Below are 24932 nucleotides of genomic sequence, written 5' to 3' on the forward strand. Positions count from 1 at the left end.
ATGGGCGAAGTCGCACGCGTCACCTTGAGCATAGTTTCATTTGTCATGACGGATGCAATCTGCCGTGCTAGGGTGGGCATATTAGACAAAGCCTGACTGGTTCCTGTTGGCACAATCTCACTCATTACGATATCTGTGGTTCTACGAGTCACGATGGGCAACATTTTGGGCACTGCTTCGCTCTTCATGATAAGTGCAACCTCACTGTTCACATTGCGTCCTGTCTCACTGGTCCAAGAAGCCATTATTTTGGGCAGACTTGAAGCCATTAACGATGGTATGGGATTTGGAGTGCTACCTACTGAACTGGAGAATAACCATTTTCGAGCAAGTGAAAAAGTTTCCGTTGGCATGGGCTGAATAGACGATAGAGGTCTCGTTGGAATGCTCATGGACGTGGGGGACGGTTTAATGTGTTGACTCAAAATTCTGGACTTGCTAAATGGTGACGCGGTTGTTCCGGTTTGATTCGGAAAACTGTTGGTCGTCGAATACGCTGTAGTCATAGTTGTCACTGAGTAAAATTAGAAACGTAAAATATAGAGATTATTAGTGGTAACAGAGAGCGGCATTGGCAATTACTAAAATACGCACAATCATAATTGATAACTATTCTACACCACGTCTGCTACCCAGTATTGCTGAGATTAATGGAGTCGAATTTCTGGTGGTGCATAGAGAAATACATTAAACTATCAAGCAACCTATTTTTTATTGTCAACCTTGGGCACTTATCAACACGGCCTGTAACTTTGATAGATATACTCCAGGTCAGATTGGATGAAAGTCACAACTCAAGTGAAAACAGTGCACGCGAGTGAACATCACGTAGATAACTACATTCGTCAAATTTCATGGAGCAGTGAGGCCACTAACATGGCTTCCAATTATTTCCGCTCCAAAAAAAATACGATACGAACATAAAATCTTGCATGCAATTGAATGAATATGCATAATCATCTCTTTTATGCTTTTGCAAACGCCACAAGACCATCTTGTAAAAATGGACAATGTTTGAAAAGTACGAGGTACTCCTTGCCATTGCAAGTGCATATACTCGAAGATTAACAAATTTATTGATGTTTTTTTCTTCTGGGACGGACTAACAAGGCACGAGTCATGGTTGCCAAGGTTGGACTTAAAGATAACGTCAGTCTCTCAACCATTTGGTTGAACGAAGTAAGAACAAAATACTGACGATCTTCGGAATAGGAAATTTTAAGAAGCAGGAAGTTCTGGTAGTACTCGGCATCCTGCCGGCATCCGCAGAGAGAAGATTTAACATTTCGAGGAAAATATAACTTCTTCAAATCTGTTCGACTGATAAGTGTTCTCAGGACGTATCGAGGAAAATAACAGTTTGCATCAATGGAACATCACATATTTAGGAAGGGGGCCTGTCGCTAGATTCTCAATTGTAAGGGACAATCGTGCCGGGCGTCCCGTTGATGGCCAGCTCCAAAGAAAAAAAACTCTGTAATGAACGGTAATGAACAGAAAAAAATGTTGCGTCTTCTGTAAGCGATCTAGTATCTACCAAGCTCAACTTGCTGCCACCTGGACTTAAGGGCCGGCACTTAGGATCGCGAATCTGCACATTCATTCGTTTGTTTTCAAGTTCAGAACTGTAATGAAAACTGCCAGAAAGTCTGTTCCTGTTTAAGCTTCTGATTCTCCTTGAACTCATTTGATTTATGTTCCTTTTTAATCGTTTTCATTTACATTTAACATGGGGGCAAAAAACTAAAGTCAGCAAACGAGAACAACATTTTAGATATTACGTTCCAGGCTGCGCTGTCTGATGGGACAAGCGAAACTTTTGAAAGGGCAAGTTTCAATCATAAAGTCGATGCATAAATAATTCGTGTTTAGTGCTCGTCTATGTAAATAAAATGGTTCGTTGACTATTGGATAACCATTTAAATGAACGTGAGTGGACACCAAGAACTCTATGGTCTTTGTGTGCTTTATCTGGTCATGCAAAATTCTATTCCATGACTTTATCGAACATTTCGTCTTCATGGTATGATTTTGAATCCTAACACTATAGTATTTTTGTGCTAACTTCGCGCAACAAACGAGGGATTTCTGATGCTGGGCACATAAAGAATGGAACTTGGCCAATATTCGTTCCGTTCCTGCATGGGTGGATTCTGTTAAGACCGCCACGTTTTATCTTATTAAACACATTTTAGAGAACTGTTCAACCAAAGAATTGTGAATGTGTTCTCAATTTCTGAATGTATGGAGAAGCAACGCAGGCAAAACACAGACATGCATGATATTATGCTATACTCAAAGAAGCGGAAAATTGGATGAAATAGACAGTTTCAACAGTAAACAATAGTTCTGCAACATTGAATATGTCGAATTTTACCCTTCCTCCATGTTTAATCTGGTCCGTTGTCGGATACTTACCTTTATATGTAGGACAGCCAACACTGTTCACGTCTAGGTAACTCTTTCCTCCCAGGGCTATTGCGACCTGTGAAACAGTTCTAAGATTTTCTAAGTTTCCTTGAGAAAATTCATGCACCATTTTCTGCAGGGATTTGCTGCAATTATAGGCACGCGATGTCTGCACGTTAATGTTTTCTGTCAGAGCCTAGAGCATAATAACAAAAAAAGTATCATCCATTAGAAAATGATATATGGAATTTATCTGAGCAGAACACGCATGCATTCTGTTGGATGGCATTGCAGCATAAAGTAACATGCATTTATAATTGGAAGAAATGAACAACAGGATGCAAGATCGCCCTTGTACATGTTAAACCATTGTACAGGGAAATATCCACTGCTGGCGGCTCTCTGGAGCGCCTGAAATAAAATTAATTTAACGTATGTGGCCGCAACACTTGTAGCACTCTGCCAGTCAGCCATAGTCTATTTAGATTACACTTACTAATCGTTATACACCTATGTTCTCCATGTCACTGAAAGATTGAAGAAGCGCAGTCGAAGGCGTAACAGTCCTTGACAGGACAGTTACCGAAGACATGACTGTTTATCCATTTGGATAGACTGGACCTGGTATCTGGGGGAAAGGCGTGTGTAGATTCTTCGTAAAGAATAGAGAAAACTGAAAAGCGACGACTGTTTACGTGATGCAGCGATATGTGCATTGACCATTTGGGCCAAATGACTCATGTGCTGTAAATTCTGCAGAATGTTTGGGAACGATTGCCCTATATACACTAAAGTCAACTCGGTTCACAGTAGAAACCGTAATTGCGGTAATATCAAATAAAAAGAGAAAAATTGCAAATATTCAGAAGACTTGACACCTGTGGAGTGAAGAAATAACGTTAATCTTTCTGTTGGATGACCGCTCATCTGAACAGATAGTCATCTACCTGAAACTTTAACCTTTTATTAAATCCTGTCTCTCTCCTCCCAGATGCTTTTCAAACTCAAACGCACGTCCAGTACATGTTGTTTTTATTTCAATTTTCCCGTAGCTGAATAGTTTGCGTTTTCAAACTTTCAATTTTATTTATCAGCTCTTCACAGACGTTTGCTACATTGAGTATTAAGTCAGTTGGCACACTATGGAGTTAACTGGTAACTCTACTTCAAGTAATGATGAAAAATGTGTAATTCGTCCATGAAGTAACACCGTCTTCCTATCCACAAAGACAGCAGTGGGAAAGGAAATATGTGTTAATCATCAGCAATTATTCCTGGTGAACCACCTTCGCCGTCAGCAACATGTAAAATTACCCTTCAATTCACATTCAAACAAACCACTCAGCCCATGAGGTGCTACCGATCCGTAAACGCTGCACTTTGGTTGGCGTTGAACCTCATTCGATTATGTCCAGAACACATTTAGCAATATCTGAGATCTATTTCTTTATTTTGTTTGGGTTAATGTAGGGATGAAAGGTAGCCAATTTCACTGTGCTACAATTAAATATTTATCCTCACTATCACGTTACCTGCATAGCCAGACCCGTGGTGCTCAAGGTCCCAATGGTCCCGTCCTCTCGCACTTTACTGAGAATCCACTTGATAATTCGCATTAAAGCCTTTCCAATCTCAAGGCGAGATCTACCTCTTGGTTGTTGCGAGTTTATCAAACATCGCAGAGTAAGTGCAGCGGTGGCCATTGTATCTGCAACGTGTGAAACAATTACATATATGAGCATTTGTTACGACAGAGCGAAGGTACAATCTGAAGGGAAAACTATGTTTTGTTCTCTTCACGCAGCGAATCGCCATAATCTCAGTTAATCTGTTTGATAATTTGATGAAAACATCTGCAATAATGCCTTTTGCAAATAGACTTGAATGTATCATTTAAAAACAACTAGATAGGCGAGCACCATCGTGGAATTAATTAAGGTCACATTCAGATAATCACAAGTACAATAAGAATAACTTCCTTTTACCTAGCTTGATGCTTCCATAACATCGTAAATTCACAAGGGATAAACAGTCCTTGAAATCACCGGCAAAAGCATATCTCCCGAATTTGATCTATATTTTACTCTCAGTACAGTAACCAATTACGCCCTCTTTCGCTCAAGTTTACCAATTCCTGACAAAAAGCTGTATGGTGTTGCCAAACCTGGAGAGCTGCAAAGGCATTAAATAGGAATTAAACTGGACGTAGTGAATACAATATTGGGATGATGAAACGCGGTTTGGAATAAACATTTCAGGGGGTTAAATTTGACATGGACAGGGTGGGAATGCAGGTGTCATCGCATTTTTGAATGATCATAACCTCTCCATGTAAGGCTAATTTCGCTAAATTAACGTGCCATACTCGTGCAAACACAGGTTACCCCTCTCCAAAATCACCTCAAAGCTGATCTTTCGGAACTACAAATTTAACGGGATACCTGTACGTACTTACCGACAGTGAATTCTCCTCCATGTTGAGCGATCTTCCTGAGATGAACTCGGGCGAAATTATGAATGACAAAACTATGAATATATTCCTGCTCCTGACATAATGCCAAAATTGCCAGGCTAACTTCATTAAATGTCTTCAGAGAATATCTAGTGGTTTCTAAGAAAAAATAACGCACTGTGTCAGATGTAAGTGTTAGTTATGTGTTCCACATCTGGCAAATAGTTAGTCGCGATGTGAGAACCCCGCGCTAGTTCATGCTGGTTGGCTTCTGCTTGTTAGAAACCTGGTCCAATATTAAAGCACTGAATCAGAACTGATTTTTCATTTTCACATCACCCCACTCCACACCCTCCTCCCCCCCCACCCCCACTGCCCCCCTCCCCGCCCCAACCACCACCCCCGCTATCGTAAATCATCTGAAAATGTCAGCTTAACTTTATAATCAAATGTATTTTCCCACTTGTCTAAACTTGTCGACAATACATTAATGTCAGGCTCCTCATTTCATCCTAGTAGGACCAAATTCCTCATTCTCCGCATTAATCAGGCGGACAAGTGTCCCTTGAATTTTCTATTAGATTTAATATTGACTAGCTCAAATCTGTAGCCCTCGATATAATCTCGTCCGCAATTGGATATAATGTTCCATCTTCATGACGATATCAACTTCCATTATTTTCTGGTCCAGGGGAAAAGGCCTAAGTCTGTTCACGTTATTTTAATTAATAAAACCGATAGACATAGATATGCAAACGCACTTCCAAGTGTTTTAATGCATGAACTTCACACACCTTTTAGAGTAACTGTCACTGGCGCCTTGTACAAAGTTGAAGAAACATCTGGCTGGCGGTCTTGTGGCGCAGTGGCTTAAATCTGGGCTACAATTTCCGTGTTCGAGGCCCAACTCAGGACTTAATCACAATGGACGCTATGCGCATAGCATGGCCGAATATATTGATTATCAGCCTACCAATCCATTCATTAGATCTTATGGTAGGCGGTAAGAGCGGCAGCGTTTCCTGGTCAGGTATACTAGAGACGTCCACGGAAAACCACTGCAGTACTTTGCCACGCATAATTTTTGGACCAATCAAATGTAAGTCCATGATCGCCAACATCTTCTCATTTGCATGGAATCTGAAGGATGGGGAAGTATCTGGTTTTTCGCAGTGTTTGAGCTAATAGAAGTGATAAAGACTGCGATAAGGATTATTTTGGCAATCACGATGACAACAGTCAAATTAGACGTAAATGGGTTTGCATGTTTAAGGGCAAACAGCATTGTGATGGGACGGCCGAAACAATCTGTGATTTAAATGAGGAGATGAGTAGAGATTGGATGAGGAGGGATTGGATTATTTAACATGGGGGACAAAGATGAAGAATACAATGCGTTGTATATGATCTGTATACATGGTGACTGCGATCGGATTTGTTTCATGGGGCAGGGTACGTGCTGATGAGGAAACGTGCCGGAATATTATAGGAACATTTGAAGAGTTGGATAGAAATGATAATAAACACAATATAGGCAGGCACAGAATGTTAAGAGAACACCTTTAGCATCGCTTACAAGGTGGATTGGAGGTTATAGAAATTGATACAGAATGAGATTCTAATTGTAGTAAAGCCAATTCGATCAGATGATGTTGACGCAATTGCTGAAGATTTTAACCGGCTCAGAATGTCAATTTAGAATGCTGGGAGTTTGGGATGAGGAATTTCACTTGCATAGATTGAACACATTGCAATTGCAATTGATAATTGTGCCATTGTTTCTTTCATTTGTGTTAGACCTAATAAAGTATTACAACTCCAACTATCCTGTGTTCATCTTTGTAAAACCATTTCTCAATATCCTATATACCCTGGACCGCTTAATTGGCAGCTGTGATTTTTCAGTGGCGTATTTCCTCTGACAGATTTGAGCATCATAAATAGTTAAGCGTTGCTGAAGAAGGAAAGGAAGTTAGCCCAACTTTCAAAATAAACTTGTTGAAGACTGGGGGCTGCATTATGTTTTGTTAAAGGCGAATGTTAATCTGTATGCAAGGAAAATGATGGCGGCACGAGCCTATGCAGTTACCGTTAGAATATGGCATCGTGGATCCTTCATGTATTCCTCTGTACAGAGACTTGCGAAGCATCGCCACCAGATTCACTTCCTTATTCCGGGCTGAGATCTTGGCTGCGTTCCAACATGAGGATCTAAATGCTAAGATGTAGAAAGCCATCAGGTCTATGGGAAAGCTTTCACCTGTGGAAGAGTAAAAAAAAAAATGTCTATTTCTGTCTGGGTCGTTAAATAATTTAAATGACATTAATAAAGTATAAATAATGCTCTCAATGATCAGCAGCAGAAGTGTAAACATTTTTTATGGACCGTGAATTGGTGACGATGTAACGATGGCTTTGAGATAGGTTGAAAGACTGGAGACATTAACTGACAGAAAAAATTGGAGGATTTGCCAAAGGGAGATAAAATTGGGCAAGTTATGAAACAAATGATGGGGCTAGAGGAGGTGCAAGCAGCGGAACAATGAAGAGTTGCCGTTATAATAAAATAGAGAATAAAATCATAACATGCGAACATGCTGCCCCCGCCACCCCCCCCCCCCCCCCTTGAATATTTCACTATTTTCCATTTTGCACGTCAGATTTTCACTATCCATTGTATTTTATTATGTTTTTTCATGAAGACTTTACTTTCAGTTGATACAAATTCCGCCTCTAACTCTCAGGACCCATGTTTAGTTGAGCATTGTTTTGGTAAAAAAAAACATGATACAAACGGCTGCATTTTCTACCAATTATTGTGAATTAGCGAAACCATGGAAATGATTGGACAATTTCGGCGAAACAAAGTGCACAGTAATATTTTAGAAATAACGATGGAGTTAATAGTCGCTTTCCCAACAGAAATATTCTTAACAAGTAGTGGCATAAACAGAGTTGTCTATGTCATGGCTATGCATTCCATCTTGTGTCCAACGGACTATCTAGCTTCTCTATAAAGGATTAGTGGCTAAGCTTCATTCGCCGTAAGCCTGATAGGCAAGCAGATCCCCCACTCCCCTGTCACGCCCTCTTTATTTCTGTAACTGACATTGAGTTATTTATCTCCAGGGGCTAATGATTGGAATTGTAGCATTGGAACTGCTGGACGATAAAGGCGCAGGTCACACGAGGTTTTCCTGAAAACCTCACCAATAGTCGCAAGAAACGTTAATGGTTTGCTGTCTAACAATAAAAATCGATGTACGTATATGCATTTGTCTATAACAGCTCCATTCACAAGTAGGGGGCATCCCTGTTGTAGGGAGTTTTGTTAACCATCGTTCGAAGTCAGCTGATCTTGGCAATCATGCTATGCATATTGGTTGTAACATCGAAAATTACAACAGTGCCGTATCCTAAATTGTCGCGTCCTAATATCAGAGGAATATGACCTGAAGAGATGTTGGACTATAAATGGCTTCCCTCAAATTACTGAAATATTCTTAGGTCCCATTGTCCGTAATCAATAATAATTTAACAGCCATTTATTATACCAATACTAAAGATGTATTATTCTGTATTAGGTAATAGATTAATTCTTACCTGTCGTAACCTTTCTAACAGCTATCTCACTCAGCCATCGAAGACATGTTCGTTCCAGCTGCAAATCATGGTCAATCCCCAGGCGCAAGGCAATGAACGCACCGGGGTGTGGATTCGCAAGTCGATCGCTCAGTTTCCTCTTTATGCTCCTTAAAATTGATGTCTGCTGATTATCAGGAGTCACTGAAACCCATAACCCAATAATTAATTGACAGCCCAGCAAGTAATATTCAAATGGAAATAACTCTCAAGGTGCTTGGGGAAAATGAGAAGATAAAAAGTGGCCAGTGAACACAGTAAACTGAAACACACGTTGAGAAAATAAATTGCTACAAACATCTATGAGGATATTAGCAACTTTCGGGGGGACATCGATAAACTGGTGTAATGGAAAAAATAGCATAGTTTAAGTTTAATGTTGAGAAGGATTGAACGATGCATTTCGTATCAAAAAATATGAGGTGAAATGTAGTAATAAAATGAAATGGCGCAATTGTAATAAAATTGCGCATACACTAGTCTTTGAAGAGACGATATGTACTAATGAAGAATGAACTGACGGAAATTGGAGCGACTACAAAAGAAACAATGTGTGATAAATATTTATAAAGCTTCCTCTGTTGGCGTATTATGTCCAATTATGGTGACCACGCTTTGAGACTTTAAATCTGCCCGATTTTAACTGTTTAAGCGGTTTGATTTTAAATGGGTCAACATTTGACCGTAATCTCGTCCTTTCTAATGCTCAAAGAGGATTCATCAGAATGCTAACCGGGAACTAGGGCTACGTTTATGTCGAGAAATTAGATGAACAGCGAATATTGTCCTGAGATATAAGAAGGTTAAACTAATATTTAATAGAAGTGTTGGAAACGTCATAGCATGAGAAACGCAATTCAAGCGAAGCTGTCTGCACCGGTAGAAGTGTTTGTAATGGAACTTTGATTTATTTGAAAGAAGAACAATTCACGCAGTGAAGTGGTTACGATCGGGCAAGTGCATTCTGAAAGGTGGCTGGGAATATTTTCAATGGTTGCTTAAAAATACATGGGAATTGCATATGTGCCTGAAGAGGAAATTAGAGCACAGATTTGGGAAAAGGAGACTAAGTGAAATAAATGGAAAGAACACTGTGTGCCGAATGGCCTCCTTATGCACTGCCAAATTATTGGGTAATTTAAGACGTGATTCGAAATTTCAATAGGGTTTAACAAAACGACAAATAATCGCTCTTGCTTGAAACACTGGAACGTTACAAAAACATATCGCACTTACTACATTGTTCAGTTTCTGCCACGTAAGAGACACTGAAGAGAACGAGCATGCTCACCGGAAGCATTATTTTCCGCGAACTACAGACCTTGTGTCACGTCCTGCTGATTCAATAGTATGTTGTGGACTTTAACCTTGTTTAAATCTGAACCTTTTATCTCAGTAGGTGGTTGGTGTTTTGACACAATGATCGGAGGTGGGTTTTAAGCATGAAGTGGTGAAACATTCTGTCGCAGTACCAGGCAACTGGCCATTCCCGGAGCGTCCCATCACATGAATTCATTATATTTCATCCAATCGGCAAACTACGTCTGCTCCATACCTACTGCCAGTACCAGCGCCAAACATTGCGAAATGTGGGGTTTAAACTGTTTCTCAACTAAAACTTTTGAACTACTTATCTTTTTACATTGTTCTGCGCTGGCTAAAGGAAAGCTGGCAATGGATGACATTTTAGAAACAATAGGGATAATTGTGTTGTGGGAAATTCTTTTAGGTTGCCTGATTAATTTAAACACTTTTCATTAAACATTTCGTTTCACAAAGACAAAAAAAAGTTTATTCAGTTCAATTAAATTCTTCAGTTAAACTAGTTTTTATTAAAACATTGAAACGTTAGAATAAAAAACATTAGAAATTAATAATATTCAGGCAAACATACAATTAGGACAAGACAAATCTCATTTTGGCCAAAATGGGAGATCAATATTTCGACCTATGCAGCTAATGCGCTAGCAGGCTTTCACAAAAGATCTCAGATTTCATGCCAAAAAGGTAGAATAGTTATACTTTTTATCAGATTAATCTGCCCAACACTAAATTAACAGAAATTTTATTCACTCACTAATCTGTCCATCTACTGACGACATGTCTTTCAATCAATAATTCTCTGACACCTTCAGATAAAATTCTGTCATTCGTCAGTCTGTTTTACGGATATTTCCACCCAAAGATGGCGTCTGATGATTCAGCATTTTCTCTAACCAATTTAATCCGGTTCTATTGAAGGAACCGGTTTAAATTGTAGTCCAGAAGTCAGTGAGGGTGGTGAGGTATTGGGGAAGGTATCAGGGTCAAGGGTGGGTACCGGTAGACAGGAAGGTGGGTTGAAGTGTGTCTACTTCAATGCAAGGAGCATCCGGAACAAGGGAGTTGAACTTGGGGCGTGGATTGCTACTTGGGACTACGATGCTGTGGCCATTACGGAGACGTGGGTAGAACAAGGACAGGAATGGTTGTTGGACGTTCCGGGGTATAGATGTTTCACTAAGTGTAGGAAGCTGGTAAAAGAGGTGGAGGAGTGGTATTGTTAATCAAGGATAGTTTAACGGCTGCGGAAAGGCACTTCGAGGGGGATCTGCACACTGAGGTAATATGGGCTGAGGTTAGAAATAGGAAAGGAGCGGTCACGTTGTTAGGAGTTTACTATAGGCCCCTAAATAGTAATAGAGATGTGGAGGAAGAAATTGCTAAGCAGATTATGGATATGTGTGGGGGTCACAGGGTAGTTGTCATGGGAGACTTTAACTTTCCAAATATTGATTGGAACCATTGTAGGTCGAATAGTTCGGATGGGGCAGTTTTTGTGCAGTGTGTGCAGGAGGGTTTCCTGACACAATATGTGGATAGGCCGACAAGAGGTGAGGCCACATTGGATTTGGTACTGGGAAATGAAACGGGCCAAGTGTTAGATTTGGTTGTGGGAGAGCACTTTGGAGATAGTGACCACAATTCGGTGTCTTTTGTTATTGCAATGGAGAGGGATAGGGCCGTACGGCAGGGCAAGGTTTACAATTGGGCGAGAGGTAATTATGATGCGATTAGGCAAGAATTAGGGGGCATAAATTGGGAACAGAAACTGACAGAGGAAGGAACTAATGAAAAGTGGAACTTTTTCAAGGAACAAATACTGGATGTCTTTGGCAGGTATGTCCCTGTCAGGCAGGGAGCAAATGGCCGAGTGAGGGAACCATGGTTCACGAAAGAGGTGGAATGTCTTGTGAAAAGGAAGAGGGAAGCTTATGTGGGGATGAGGAAACAAGGTTCAGATAGCTCGATTGAGGGTTACAAGTTGGCAAGGAATGAGCTGAAAAAGAGGCTTAGGAGAGCTAGGAGGGGACACAAGAAGTCCTTGGCGGGTCGGATCAAGGAAAACCCCAAGGCTTTTTACTCTTATGTGAGGAATAAAGAATGACCAGGGTGAGGTTAGGGCCGGTCAAGGACAGTAGTGGGAACTTGTGTATGGAGTCAGTAGAGATAGGCGAGGTGATGAATGAATACTTTTCTTCAGTGTTCACCAAGGAGAGGGGCCATGTTTTTGAGGAAGAGAAGGTGTTACAGGCTCATAGGCTGGAGGAAATAGATGTTCGGAGGGAGGATGTCCTGGCAGTTTTGAATAAACTGAAGGTCGATAAGTACCCTGGGCCTGATGAAATATATCCTAGGATTCTTTGGGAGGCAAGGGATGAGATTGCAGAGCCTTTGGCTTTGATCTTTGGGTCCTCGCTGTCCACGCGGATGGTGCCAGAGGGCTGGAGAATGGCGAATGTTGTTCCTCTGTTTAAGAAAAGGAATAGAAATGACCCTGGTAATTTTCGGTGGTTGCTAAATTGATGGAAAAGGTCCTTAGAGATGGGATCTACGACCATTTAGAAAGATGTGGATTAATCCGAGATAGTCAGCACGGATTCGTGAAGGGCAAGTCGTGCCTCACAAATCTGATAGAATTTTTTGAGGAGGTAACTAAGTGTGTTGATGAAGGTAGGGCAGATGATGTCATATACATGGATTTTAGTAAGGCATTTGATAAGGTCCCCCATGGTCGGCTTATGATGAAAGTGAGGAGGTGTGGGATAGAGGGAAAGTTGGCCGATTGGATAGGTAACTGGCTGTCTGATCGAAGACAGAGGGTGGTGGTGGATGGAAAATTTTCGGATTGGAGGCAGGTTGCTAGCGGAGTGCCGCAGGGATCAGTGCTTGGTCCTCTGCTCTTTGTGATTTTTATGAATGACTTAGAGGAGGGGGCTGAAGAGTGGATCAGTAAATTTGCTGATGACACCAAGATTGGTGGAGTAGTGGATGAGGTGGAGGGCTGTTGTAGGCTGCAAAGATACATAGATAGGATGCAAAGCTGGGCTGAAAAATGGGAAATGGAGTTTAACCCTGATAAATGTGAGGTGATTCATTTTGGTAGGACTAATTTAAATGTGGATTACAGGGTCAAAGGTAGGGTTCTGAAGACTGTGGAGGAACGGCGAGATCTTGGGGTTCATATCCACAGATCTCTAAAGGCTGCCACTCAAGTGGATAGAGCTGTGAGGAAGGCCTATCGTGCGTTAGCTTTTATTAACAGGGGGTTGGAGTTTAAGAGCCGTGGGGTTATGCTGCAACTGTACAGGACCTTGGTGAGACCACACTTGGAATATTGTGTGCAGTTCTGCTCACCTCACTATAAGAAGGATGTGAATGCGCTGGAAAGAGTGCAGAGGAGATTTACCAGGATGCTGCCTGGTTTGGAAGGTAGGTCTTATGAGGAAAGGTTGAGGGAGCTAGGGCTGTTCTCTCTGGAGCGGAGGAGGCTGAGGGGAGACTTAATAGAGGTTTATAAAATGATGAAGGGGATAGATAGAGTGAAGGTTCAAAGACTATTTCCTCGGGTGGATGGAGCTATTACAAGGGGGCATAACTATAGGGTTCGTGGTGGGAGATACAGGAAGGATATCAGAGGTAGGTTCTTTACGCAGAGAGTGGTTGGGGTGTGGAATGGACTGCCTGCAGTGATAGTGGAGTCAGACAGTTTAGAAACATTTAAGCGGTTATTGGATAGGCACATGGAGCACACCAGGATGATAGGGAGTGGGATAGCTTAATCTTAGTTTCAGATAAAGCTCGGCACAACATCGTGGGCCGAAGGGCCTGTTCTGTGCTGTACTGTTCTATGTTCTATGAACGTTTATCTATTAGACTTATTTCCGCCGGCTTAGATATGCATTGGTAATTTAATTTGTTGCATTATTTGTGCCTGACTTGTGCAGATATCCTTCATGAATACATCTTTCATTTTAATGGCATGTTAAAAACATTTCTTAGAGACATTAAGATGTTACTTACATATTTTGTATTCTTCTCAAACCACATATTAAAACATTAGCTGCTAAATATCCTCATGTTGGACATTTCGAATTAATCAGAATTCTCAACTCCATTGTGGGACACATAACTCCTCGATTACTTTTTTTAACTGTTTCTGGTGAGAACGTACTTACTGCCGTGCATCCCAGAGGGACGACATTCCACAATGTGCAAGCTCGCCAGTATTTCAGTTACCCACGTAATGTGGTCCCAGCTGTCGGCTGGATGAATTCCACGCGTGGCGTGAAGAGATTGATGATGGAGCCTTGAATGGTCACTTACTGCATTTACTTCCAGGTGGGAAAACCATTATCGGCACTTCGTATACCAAAATTAATTAAGCGAGCCAGGAAAGTAACCAGCTCACCAGTCAGGTCTCCCAGCCTCTTCGCCCATTCTAGGGGGAGGGGGAGCGATAATATAATCCACGTTCGTTTTTGGTAAGAAGTATAATCAGGCCGAACATTTAAGATGTGGCCAAGTCAAGGTCATGTGTTTTACACCAGCTGCCGAAACTTTAATTTTGTAGGAACTCTGCTTTGGCGCAATCACGCTGGCTGCCTGTTTTACACTTCAGTTTATCGTCCGTTCCATTGAAGCCAATTAGGACGGAAATTCAAGTCAACCCGTGCTATACCATTTGTTTAATGCTAATGGCAATGGATGATTTCAACTTCTGCGGGTGGGGTGACCAGACTCACTTTCACCCCAAGCTATAGGATGACAAAGAGACTCCTTCCAGCATGTGGACGGGATCAAAGCTATTTAAAAATTAGCACAAGAAGGTTGATCAGAGCAATTTCAACCCCAAAATGCTGGACTAGCAAAAACAATTCAATTACAGTGTTTTTGGATTTCCCGAGCAATTTCAACCTCGGGGCGACCAACGTATTTTACTGTTTCTGTCCGAATCTGCACTTACAAATGCAGCGGGTTTCTTTAACTAATGAGTAGTTTGATTTTGGTCTGATTTATGTGAACCAAGATAGCTCATTTGACGTCCTTCTGCTCCTCTTGCTGGGAAACGGAACCCGTTCATCTTCTACTGTACTATCAAGTGAGGTCACTTTCCGGGCAGAACACCCTTGTAATGCATTTTCTGCCCCATCCACCAAGCTTATTCTTACCCCAATAAATGCTGCGGACCTCATGTCTATACAAAGCGGCATTTTGCTGGCCTTTGACCTAAACTTGGCCTTCAGCAGCGTTCATCAGAGGTAACTGATTTTGGAGGAACAATAAGGCGAGAAATTAACACATGCGTTCGCTTGTGCACAATATTTTGAGTTATACGAGCTAATACTTGATAACTACAGGGTTTTTTTCCGGAGAGTTTACTTTCAAGTAACCAGACACGGAACTTTACTGACAAGGAGCCAGTGGTACGAAGTACCAAGGCAAGTGGGGGAAACCTTAATAATGTTTGCACGTCGATTTCCATGATTGAAATAAATCAATGGCTCAGAAGTTTGTGCCAAATGTAATAAATCCGTGTCCAGTGATCCGCAAGATTCTGCAAACAAAATATAATTCACAAACCAGCTACAATAGAAACCGGTAACACCCACATAACCACGCTGAGATGAAAGAAATAAGGAAACAGGTGAAGGGAAAGAATGGAAGAATGAAAGGAGCGAAAGAACGATACAAAGATAGAAAGACAGAAAGAAAGAAGGAAAGATAGAAAGAAATATTTCTGGCCATTCAATGAAAATGTTGCACTCAGGCGACTCTGAATCTGAGAACATGTTGCATCCTTCACTGTTTAAAAAAACATTTTTATCTCACTTTTGAACCTGGAAAGATAATGGGCAGTGTCCCTTGGTTCTGGAATATGTAACTAAACTATTATACAGAGCCACTCCGATACGAGTACGGGTGGTATTCGACTGGGTTGATATGCTTGTAATCCCATGGCTTTGATCCGTGTGGAGTTTGCTACCCAATCCCCTAACAGTCAGGCACGTTTTTGTGATAATTTGAATCCATGAGAAATTGAGAGATCTAAACAAGGGAGAGAAACATACTGACCTGGAATGCAGAAGAGAAGAAAGTCGATAATGTTATTCTTTGTCAGATCCAGCATGTTTCCCACTACTTTGGCTGACACGTGTTGTAGAATTTTTATATTATAGCATGACAGCAATGGAAACCATATATTGCAATGATTCTTTATGGACTTTTTCAGAAGTTGGATTTATGCTTTGGAGTTTAAATTGCTGCCCAAATACATTTATTTATGGGTGAATCAGTTAAATTTCAGAGAACAGTTCAAGAGTGCGGTGAAATACCAGTTAACTCCATTAGTTAATGGCTAAATTAACAGCGGAAGACAGAGGCAACTTTCATCCTTACAAATCATGTTTTCTTTTAGCTCGATACATATTTCAACTGAATTACACGAGGAATCACCTGTAAGCTGAATATGCAACTCAAATAAGGCTAACCACTGTTCTCTTTTAATACAACTCTAACTTTGATTAGAAAATTGAAATGCTGGAAATACGCAACAGATCTAATAGTATCTGTGGCTAGTAAGGTAGAGCCAAGATATCAGTTTAAGTACTATTTTGATTGCGAGCTTCGACTTTTGATCGCCTTTCAGGAAAGGGCCATTTGCTTGCTGCACTCTATATTTATAAGTTAAATGTTCACTTAGCTGTCTGATGTGCAATTAGTTGACAAATTTCAGAAACAGAGCCTCGTCAATGCGTAGGCAGACAGATCTAAGCTATAGTTTAGATTGTTGCATAACACATATTATAGAAGAAAGACGCTTTTCTCAACAACGATCTACTGGTGCTTTTGAGTCTGACGAATCCTCTCCCTTTGCAACGTTTTAATCTTAGCAGATTAGCATATTTTCTATTCACTTCTTGTTTCTTATTTATCTGTTTTTTCAGAGTACTATTCTGTGCAGCCAAACTTTTTGACTCAGTCACTGCCTATTGGGCCGTGTGCCGCATCACAACTACACTTTGATTTATTTCCTTGTCCATTTCCTTATTGACTATTACTGCTAAGGGTCTGAGACTGAAGCTTTCAAATTTCTGTTCACATTTATTCCCGGGATGTACTTCCAACCTACATCGGTTCCATCAAGGAGATGGCATTTTCCACATTCGTAACATCATCTGCCTCTGCCCATCGTATTCCATCTGTCGCTGTAAACTTCATCATGGCCTTTCTAACCTCTCCACCCGAGTATTACAAAGCTCACCCGGTGGCCTCCCACCATTCAATATCCAAAACACTGAGCACAACCAATTCCTTGCTGCTCATTTGATGATCATCCCATCAATCCATTTACCCTGCTCTCGGTGGCTACCTGGCAAGAAATTCCGCAAATCTGCTTAAAATCTTTACACGGTCGCACCCTAACAATTGCTGAAACGTCGTCGAGCTCGACGTTATTTGAGAGCTTCCAGTTGTAAAATCTGAAGCAGACCGATTTGATTCAATCATCATTTTCAGCAGTCTCGGTCCTGAGTTCTGGAAGAGTCCCAATAAATGTTAATAATTCTTTTGCTGTACCCCATCCACATCACCCCCCCCCCGCCCCTTTTCCTCTCTTGGACTCTGCTGAAAACCTAACTCTCTGTCTAAGCATTCAGAATTAGTTCAACAGAAACTTAAAGGACTAGGTTTAATTTTATATTGAGCTCACCTGAAGCAGATTGTGATGTTTTTAAACTCCGTTAAATGCCTTATACAAATATAACGTTTTATGATACGCATACATTGCAAATATAAATCATTTTCTATGATCACGACAAGTAACATATCCATATCCGATTTACCATGCCTTTTCATGTGTTTGTATTACACAATTAAGCCATCAGCTCCAAGATTCTCTTCCGATACGACCAGAAGCACTATTGCTCCTTTGATCAACTGATGCTATTAACATATTCTTCTTTTAATTTGCCATCGTTTTTATCTTAAACGTTTCAATTCACTCCAATGATCCATTGAAGTAGTCGGCTCCACATTCCAGGTAATTGTTGGGTAAATGCGATTCCACTAATATCCATTTTAACTTTTGACTTTTAACTGACTAGGTTTTTGTTTACTATTCATTTATGGAATGTGGGAGTCGGCGGCTGGCCACCAATTATTCCAAAATAATTCCATGTACCTTACTTGGGCCCATGCACCTTCTGACGGCCAAACCAGAAAGAAGCATAGGCTCAAGCAAAGCACGTGGAAGGCTTTCAAACAGAAGGCTGATAATTTTTAATATAATGGCCCGCGACTTTTTGATTCCAGAAGTTCGGGCGTATGGGGTTCCCCAAAGTTAACGAAGCAAGCCCCCTGGAAAATCGAAGGTACGGATTTACCCGGCATTTGTCCAAGAGACCTTTTTCATTTAATTTGTTATTGAGACATGTACTAGCATACAATGAAAAATATTGTTTGTTGTGCGCTATACAGACAAAGCATACCATACTTAGCGAAGGAAAGGAGAATGTGCAGAATGTACTGTTACAGTCATAGCTAGGGTGTAGAGAACGATAAATTTAATACGAGGTAGGTCCATCTAAAAGTCTGATCGCAGCAGGGAAAAAGCTGTTTCTGAGTCGGTTGGTAAGTGTCCTCAAACTTTTGTATCTTTTTTTCGATAGAAGAAGGTGGAAGACAGCATGTCGAGGATGCGTGGGGTCCAGGATTATGCTGGCTCCTTTTTCGAAGCTGCTGGATGTGAAGGCAGCGTCAATGGATGAGAGGCTGTTTTGCGTGATCGATTGGACTTCTTTCACGATCCTTTGTAGTTTTTTGCGGTCTTCAACAGAGCAGGAGCCAGACAAAGCTGTGATAGAATCAGAGAGAATGCTTTCCATAGTTCATCTGTAGAAGCTGGTGAGAGTGATAGCGGACATGTGAAATTTCCTTAGTCTCCTGTGAAAGTGGAGGCGTTGGTGCACTTACTTAATTATGGCATTGGCGTTGAGGGACCAGGACAGGTTGTTGGTGATCTGGACGCCTAGAACCTGGGCGTTGTTGACCATTTCCACTTCGTCCCCGTTATGTAGACAGTGGGATGTCCTTCAGTATGCTTTCTGAATTCGATGACTATCTCCTTCGTTTTGTTGACATTGAGGAAGAGATTATTGTCGTCGCACCAGTTCACAAGCTTCTCTGTCTCTTTCCTATGCCCCATCTCATCGTTGTCTGAGATCCAACCCACAACAGTGATGTCATCAGCAAGCTTGATAATCAATTGAAAGGAAATTTAGCCACACAAGCATCGATACATAAGTACCTAACTACCCATGGAAAATTGTACGCGTTTGGAAGTAACCAACAAAACGAATTTAATCACTAACTTTAATCGGTCGGCCATGAAACCCTGATAGTTACTCTGAAAGGAGTAGAAGAGAGAAAAGCTGTTCTAATCTCAGCCAAACTATTATAAAGACCAAGACCTATCACAAGGAGCAAGAGTACATTTTTACTGGGGACTGAACATAATGCTGTCTATCCTCTTCATAAATGAAAGTTTTATTCACTTAAAGCATAATGTTCAGCAGGCACACTGATATTTATTTCTACAATGGAGGATTGAGAAAAGGTCGTGTGATAAAGTTCTGTGTAGATGTACATGTTGACATTGCGTTTTCAGAATCAACGAATCATAGATTGCTTTTCGTGCAGAAGGAGGCATTTTGGCCAATCGAGTCTACACCGACGCTTCAGCAGAGTATCATACCCGGGTCCTCTCTGCCTTCATAATCTGTATCCCCATACGGCTAATCCATCTAATTTAGATATTGTGGACCACAAAGGGGCAATTTACCACGGTCAATCGCCTCAGGTGCAGATATTGTATGACGGGAGGAAAACGGAGCAGACAGTGGAAAACCACACAGAATGCACAAACTCCACACAGACGGCACCTAAAGCCGGAATTGAACCTGGGTCCCTGGCACTGTGAGGCAGTGCAACCTATGAGTCTGCCACCATGCTACCAAAGCCAAGCATATAGATTGGCAATAGAAAAAAAAACAAATGCAGTTGAGGATAGCCAAGTCAGTCGTTCTCTTCCTGTCCCCAACAAGAAGAGAACACTCTTGCCTGGTGATTGTCGAGCCGTGTTCATTCATCCGTTGTCATATGAACACAAGAGTGTTTTCTTCCTGTTGGGAAACAGTTCAGCGGCCACGGGCATTCGGCCTCTGATCTTCGGTTAAGCGTTCTCCAAGGCGGCCTTCACGAAACACGACAATGCAGAGTAAATTGAGCAGAGCCTGATCACCAAGTTCCTCACACATGAGGACGGCCTCAACCGGGATCTTGGGTTCATGTCACACTCCCTGTAACCCCCACGACTTGCCTGGGCTTGCAAAATCTCACTAACTGTCCTGGCTGGAGAAAATATACATCTCTTTACCCTGTGCTTAACCCTCTCTCCACTCACATTGTCTGTACCTTTAAGACTTGATTACCTGTAAAGACTCTCATTCTAACCATTATTTCGTAAATTGAGTTTGTGTCTTTATATGCCCTGTTTGTGAACAGAATACCCACTCACCTGATGAAGGGGCAGCGCTCCAAATGCAGTGGCTTGTGCTACCAAATAAACCTGTTGGACTTTAACCTGGTGTTGTGAGACTTCTTATTCTGTTTACCCAGTCCAACGCCGGCATTTCCACATCATAATTCAGTAAGCCATTCAATCAATAGGAACCAGTTATGGATAATACATGCTAAATTTGCCACGATGCCCACAGTTCATGCACGATATGTTTTAAATGCAATGCAAGGGTTTTATTGGAATATTGTAGATAGTTAGGGCAAGTGGACCTTTTTAGTGTAGCTTCATACACACACACACAGATTTTTGGGGACAAAACAGAATGTCGTGTATAAATGGCATAGGTGTGCTAAGCGTGCATTGTCCTAATAAAGGTCGATGGGATGAACATAAGCTATGAAGTTGGGCGAACGAGATCGATGAAGATGAACAGGAGGAATTATGCTGCCTGCAACATCTATGCCATTCTATTGAACAAATTTGTCATATTCAAGGGTCCGTGTCAAGGACTGATTTCAGTTTAAAGAGGAACTTAGAATGCACAGATGTGTGCTTGGTCTCATGCAGTTTTCTTCTCTCCTTGTCCAATAAGATGACTCTTTATATGCAACTAGTTAGTCGTTATAATGATGTTGCACCCACAATGGCATTAGAAATGGAGCTACCAAGCATAAAATCCATAATGTTAAATATGAGGGTATCCCCAAACACAGAAGGATAACTTGGAACACCAGTTCTTCGTGGTGTATATTTTCAATTTGCTATACTTTGAAAATATGTGCAAACGAGAGAGGAACAGTCGAGTCGTTTTTTGATCAATTAATAAGCAACATTTATTCATTTAAAAGAAAACATACTGCAAGAAGGAAGTTAATACTCAACGACAGTGCACTTAACTGCACTCATTGCCTCATACACAGTGTCTCATAGGGTTGCCTATTTGACCTAATTAACTAAATGTTCTGAACTCTAAAATCGCACTTTCCCCAAAGCAACATAGAATATTATATAACGATGTGAGCTAAATGCAGCAGATTGTTACAATGCATAGGTTCTTTGCCCACATTTGGGAAAGCAATTTTTAGCTCCAGGGAACGAATAATCTTCGAAATTAGAGTGTGGGCCATTCTAGATTCGGCATTGTGTAATAAGAAAGTAATAATTAGCAATGTGGTTGTCTGAGACCCCTTGGGGATGCGTGAATAGAACACAATACATTTTCTTCGATGAGTGACATAGTTTAAACTGATACTCGGCTATTGAATCTTAGTAAATGAAATTACGATGATATGAAAGTTGAGTTGGCAATGATAGATTGGGAAACGTTATTTACAAGGATCATAGAATCATAGAATCACCACATTGCACAGACTCGCACTCAGGCTTACCCGGGATGATAGTAGATAGGCAATATCAATAAAAAAGGAGGACATAGGTGAACTGCAAAAGTAGTTTATTCCTGTTATTGTTGTCTGGCACAAAAGTAAAACTGAAGATCGCCAAACTATGGTTTAGAGCCAAAACAAAGATGCTATTATATACAAGGGAGAGGCCAAGAAAGAAAAACCGACTGGAGAGAGAGCAGTATAGAATTCAACAAAGGTGAACCAAAAGACTGATTAAGAAGGGGGTAATGGAGTCCAAGAATATGCTTGCGAGGAACATAAATGCTGACTGTAGGTTTTATGTAGGTATCCGAGGAGATAGAAATTGGTGAAGGCAATTCAGAAACAGGGAAGTTTATAATAGGGAACAAAGAAATGGCTGACCAACTAAATACATCCTTTGGTTCTGTCTTTGCAAATAAGGACAAAAATAAGATACCTCAAATGTTAGGAAACACAGAATTTAATGAGAGGGAGGAACTGAAGGAGATCAGTGGTAGTAGAGAAATGTTCTTGGGAAAACTGATGGGATTGAAGTCCGATGAATCCACAGGGCCTGATAATCTGCATCCAATCGTACACAGGGAAGTAGCCGCACAAATTTGGGATGCACTGTTGGTCATCTTCCAAGATTCTATAGATTCTGGAACAGTTTGTATAGATTGAAAGATAGCTAATGTAATCCTGTTATTTAAAAAAGGGAGTTAGAGAGAAAACAAATAATTATAGATCAGTAAGCCTGACATTGGAAGTGGGAAAACATTCTAAAATATATTATCGAATATTTCAGAACAAAACATTTGAAAAAAATGGCAGGACGGATCAGATTCAGCATAGATTTATACAAGGAAGATCATGTTTCGCAAATCTACTGGAATTCTTCAAGGATGTAACGAGGAATGTTGATGAAGGGGAGTGAGTGGATATGGTTTATTTGGACTTTCAGAAGGCTTTGAACAAACTCTCACATAAGAGATTAGTATGCAAAATTGAAGCGTAGTGTACTGAGATGCAAAGAAAACTGGTTGGCAGACAGGAAACAAAGTGTAGGAATAAACTGGTCTTTTCCCCCACTGACTTCTGGGGTACCTGATGGATTTGTGTTTGGACCCCAGCTATTCATGATTATATTAATGATTTACTTGAGGGAACTACATGTGATATCTTTAACTTTGCAGATGATGCTCAGTGGGAAGGTGAGCTCTGAAGAGGATGCAGAGATCCTTCTTTGTAATTTCGACCAGTTCAGTGAATGGGCAAATGAATGCTAGATGTTGTATAAATTTGAGGCTATCCACTTGGTAACAATAAAAGGAACGCAAATTACTATCTGAATGGCCATAATTTAGGAAAGGGGAATTTGCAACGTGACCTGAGTGTATTCGTACAGCAGTCATTGAATGTAAGCATGCAGATGCAGCAGGTAATGAAAAACCAATGGTATCTTGGCCTTCATGGCACAAGGGCTCAAGTTCAGGTGTAGAAATTATCCACGACCTTGCTGAGGCCACAGCTGGAATATTGTGTGCAATTCTTGCTTAGAGGGAGTGCAAAGAAAGTTTACCAGGCTGACATGTGAGGAGAGATTGAGTCGGCTAGGTTTATAGTCACTGGAGTTCAGAAGAATGAGGGAGAATCTCATACAAACCTATAAAATTCTAACATGACTTGTCGTGGTCAATGAAGGACATTCCCGATGGTGGGGTTGTCCAGTACCAGGTGTCACACTCTGCGGATACAGGGTAGACCATTTAGGACAGAGACAAGAGAAATTTCTTCACTCAGAGAGTGATCAGCCTGTGGCATTCACTACCACAGAAAGCAGTTGAGGCCAAAACATTGCAGCCAGAATTTTCCGGCCAATCATGCAGCCAGGATTCTGTAGTCCCGCCAGCAGAGCACACCCGCCCCCTGATTTCCCACCAGAGTGGGGTGACCTCAATGGGAATTCCCATTGACAGCAGCAGGACCAGAGAATCCCGCCACTCACAAACAATGCGCCATCTCCCGCTGGCAGAAAACCCACAGCTGGTAGGTCAGAAATGTGTTCATGTATGTTTTCAAGATGCAGTCAAATATCGCACTTGAGCTGAAGGGAATGAAAAGATATGGGAAGAAGTTGGGATCAGGCTGACTTGGATGATCACCTCAGATCATAATGAATAGTGCAGCAGGCACAAACGGCCTCCTCCTGCTTCTATTTTCTATGTATCTCTGTTCAAGTTGTGGATTTTAAACGAAACCTCTTAGTATTAACTTGCTTTCAGGTACCTGTTTTCTGAAGCTGGGTGAGGCTTAATGGTAGCTGCTTCTACTGTTTCTGTTTCTCTCGATATCATGCTAAGAATATATAATTGCTTCCCTGTAATGTTACCTATCCTGGAGACCCAGCTTTTCGTTTACAAGTGCCAATTCTCTTATCGCTCCACTGAGAAGTCACCTCTTCTAAGCCCATTGTTTTCTCCCAGTTATGTAAATAAACACTTGCGTTTCTCATTAATATGCTCATTTGCATATCAAAACAACCCTTTCCACAGTTGGGTTTATCAATCCCCTTTCACCCTATTTCGTTACGTTACTTTTTCTCAATTTCAATTTTTAATCCTGTTTTTCCTCAATTTTTAACACCAAAGATAATGAAAAGAAGTGACATCCGTCTATGTCAGAGTTATATGTAACTCTAAGGGAAACATGCAAATTAATTTTCGATGCTCAGTCCCAACAGTTGAACGGTCACATATCTAAATGCTTTGTACATAGATCTGAATAAAAATAAACAGGCAGATCGAATGTTCCTTTAATAACGATTAACTCTATCGCTGCATTGTCATCATGACCGTCTTTTATTCTCTCTTCTGATGATATTTTATAATAATTTTATGGTTATTTATGCTGTAATATTCCTTCAAATCGATGTGACTGGAAAAAATATTTTGATTAAAAATTATTGTTTGGCTGCTTCTTCAGATTACTGTAACTAATTACCCTGGTCTGAACTGTGGATAATTGCCCCACTGGAGGTTTCCCTCAAATATAAATAGCAGTGCTTCGAATACATTCATATTTGATTCAGAATCACTGAGTCGACAGCAACATATTTTATTTGAAGAAAATGGGATACCCAGTAATCTTTCAGATTGAACGC

The 24932-nt window shown here is 40.9% G+C and overlaps 1 protein-coding gene across 1 annotated transcript; it reads right to left on the bottom strand.

Moving 5' to 3' along the window:
* Window positions 1-298: 298 nt before the first annotated feature.
* Window positions 299-18876, bottom strand: LOC144505398 (cobalamin binding intrinsic factor-like). The gene is made up of 8 exons (XM_078231510.1): window positions 18797-18876; window positions 9740-9771; window positions 8465-8647; window positions 6951-7121; window positions 4865-5020; window positions 3942-4117; window positions 2419-2605; window positions 299-306 (listed from the first exon to the last, which is right to left on the bottom strand). The coding sequence occupies exons 1-8, from the start codon at window positions 18874-18876 to the stop codon at window positions 299-301; spliced, it is 993 nt and encodes a 330-aa protein (XP_078087636.1).
* Between the last annotated feature and the right edge of the window lie 6056 nt (window positions 18877-24932).

This window comes from Mustelus asterias, chromosome 16 (assembly GCF_964213995.1).
Source record: "Mustelus asterias chromosome 16, sMusAst1.hap1.1, whole genome shotgun sequence".
NCBI classification, from domain to species: Eukaryota; Metazoa; Chordata; class Chondrichthyes; order Carcharhiniformes; family Triakidae; genus Mustelus; species Mustelus asterias.

Excerpts from the sequence above, each read along its gene's own strand:
- LOC144505398 (XM_078231510.1), bottom strand. The coding sequence starts at position 18,876 with ATGGTCAACAACGCCCAGGTTCTAGGCGTCCAGATCACCAACAACCTG. Across the intron at positions 9,772-18,796 it reads AACGCCAATGCCATAATTAA|TGTCTCTTACGTGGCAGAAA; the intron begins GTAAGTGCACCA and ends CGTTCTCTTCAG. Across the intron at positions 8,648-9,739 it reads GGCAGAAACTGAACAATGTA|TGACTCCTGATAATCAGCAG; the intron begins GTAAGTGCGATA and ends TATGGGTTTCAG.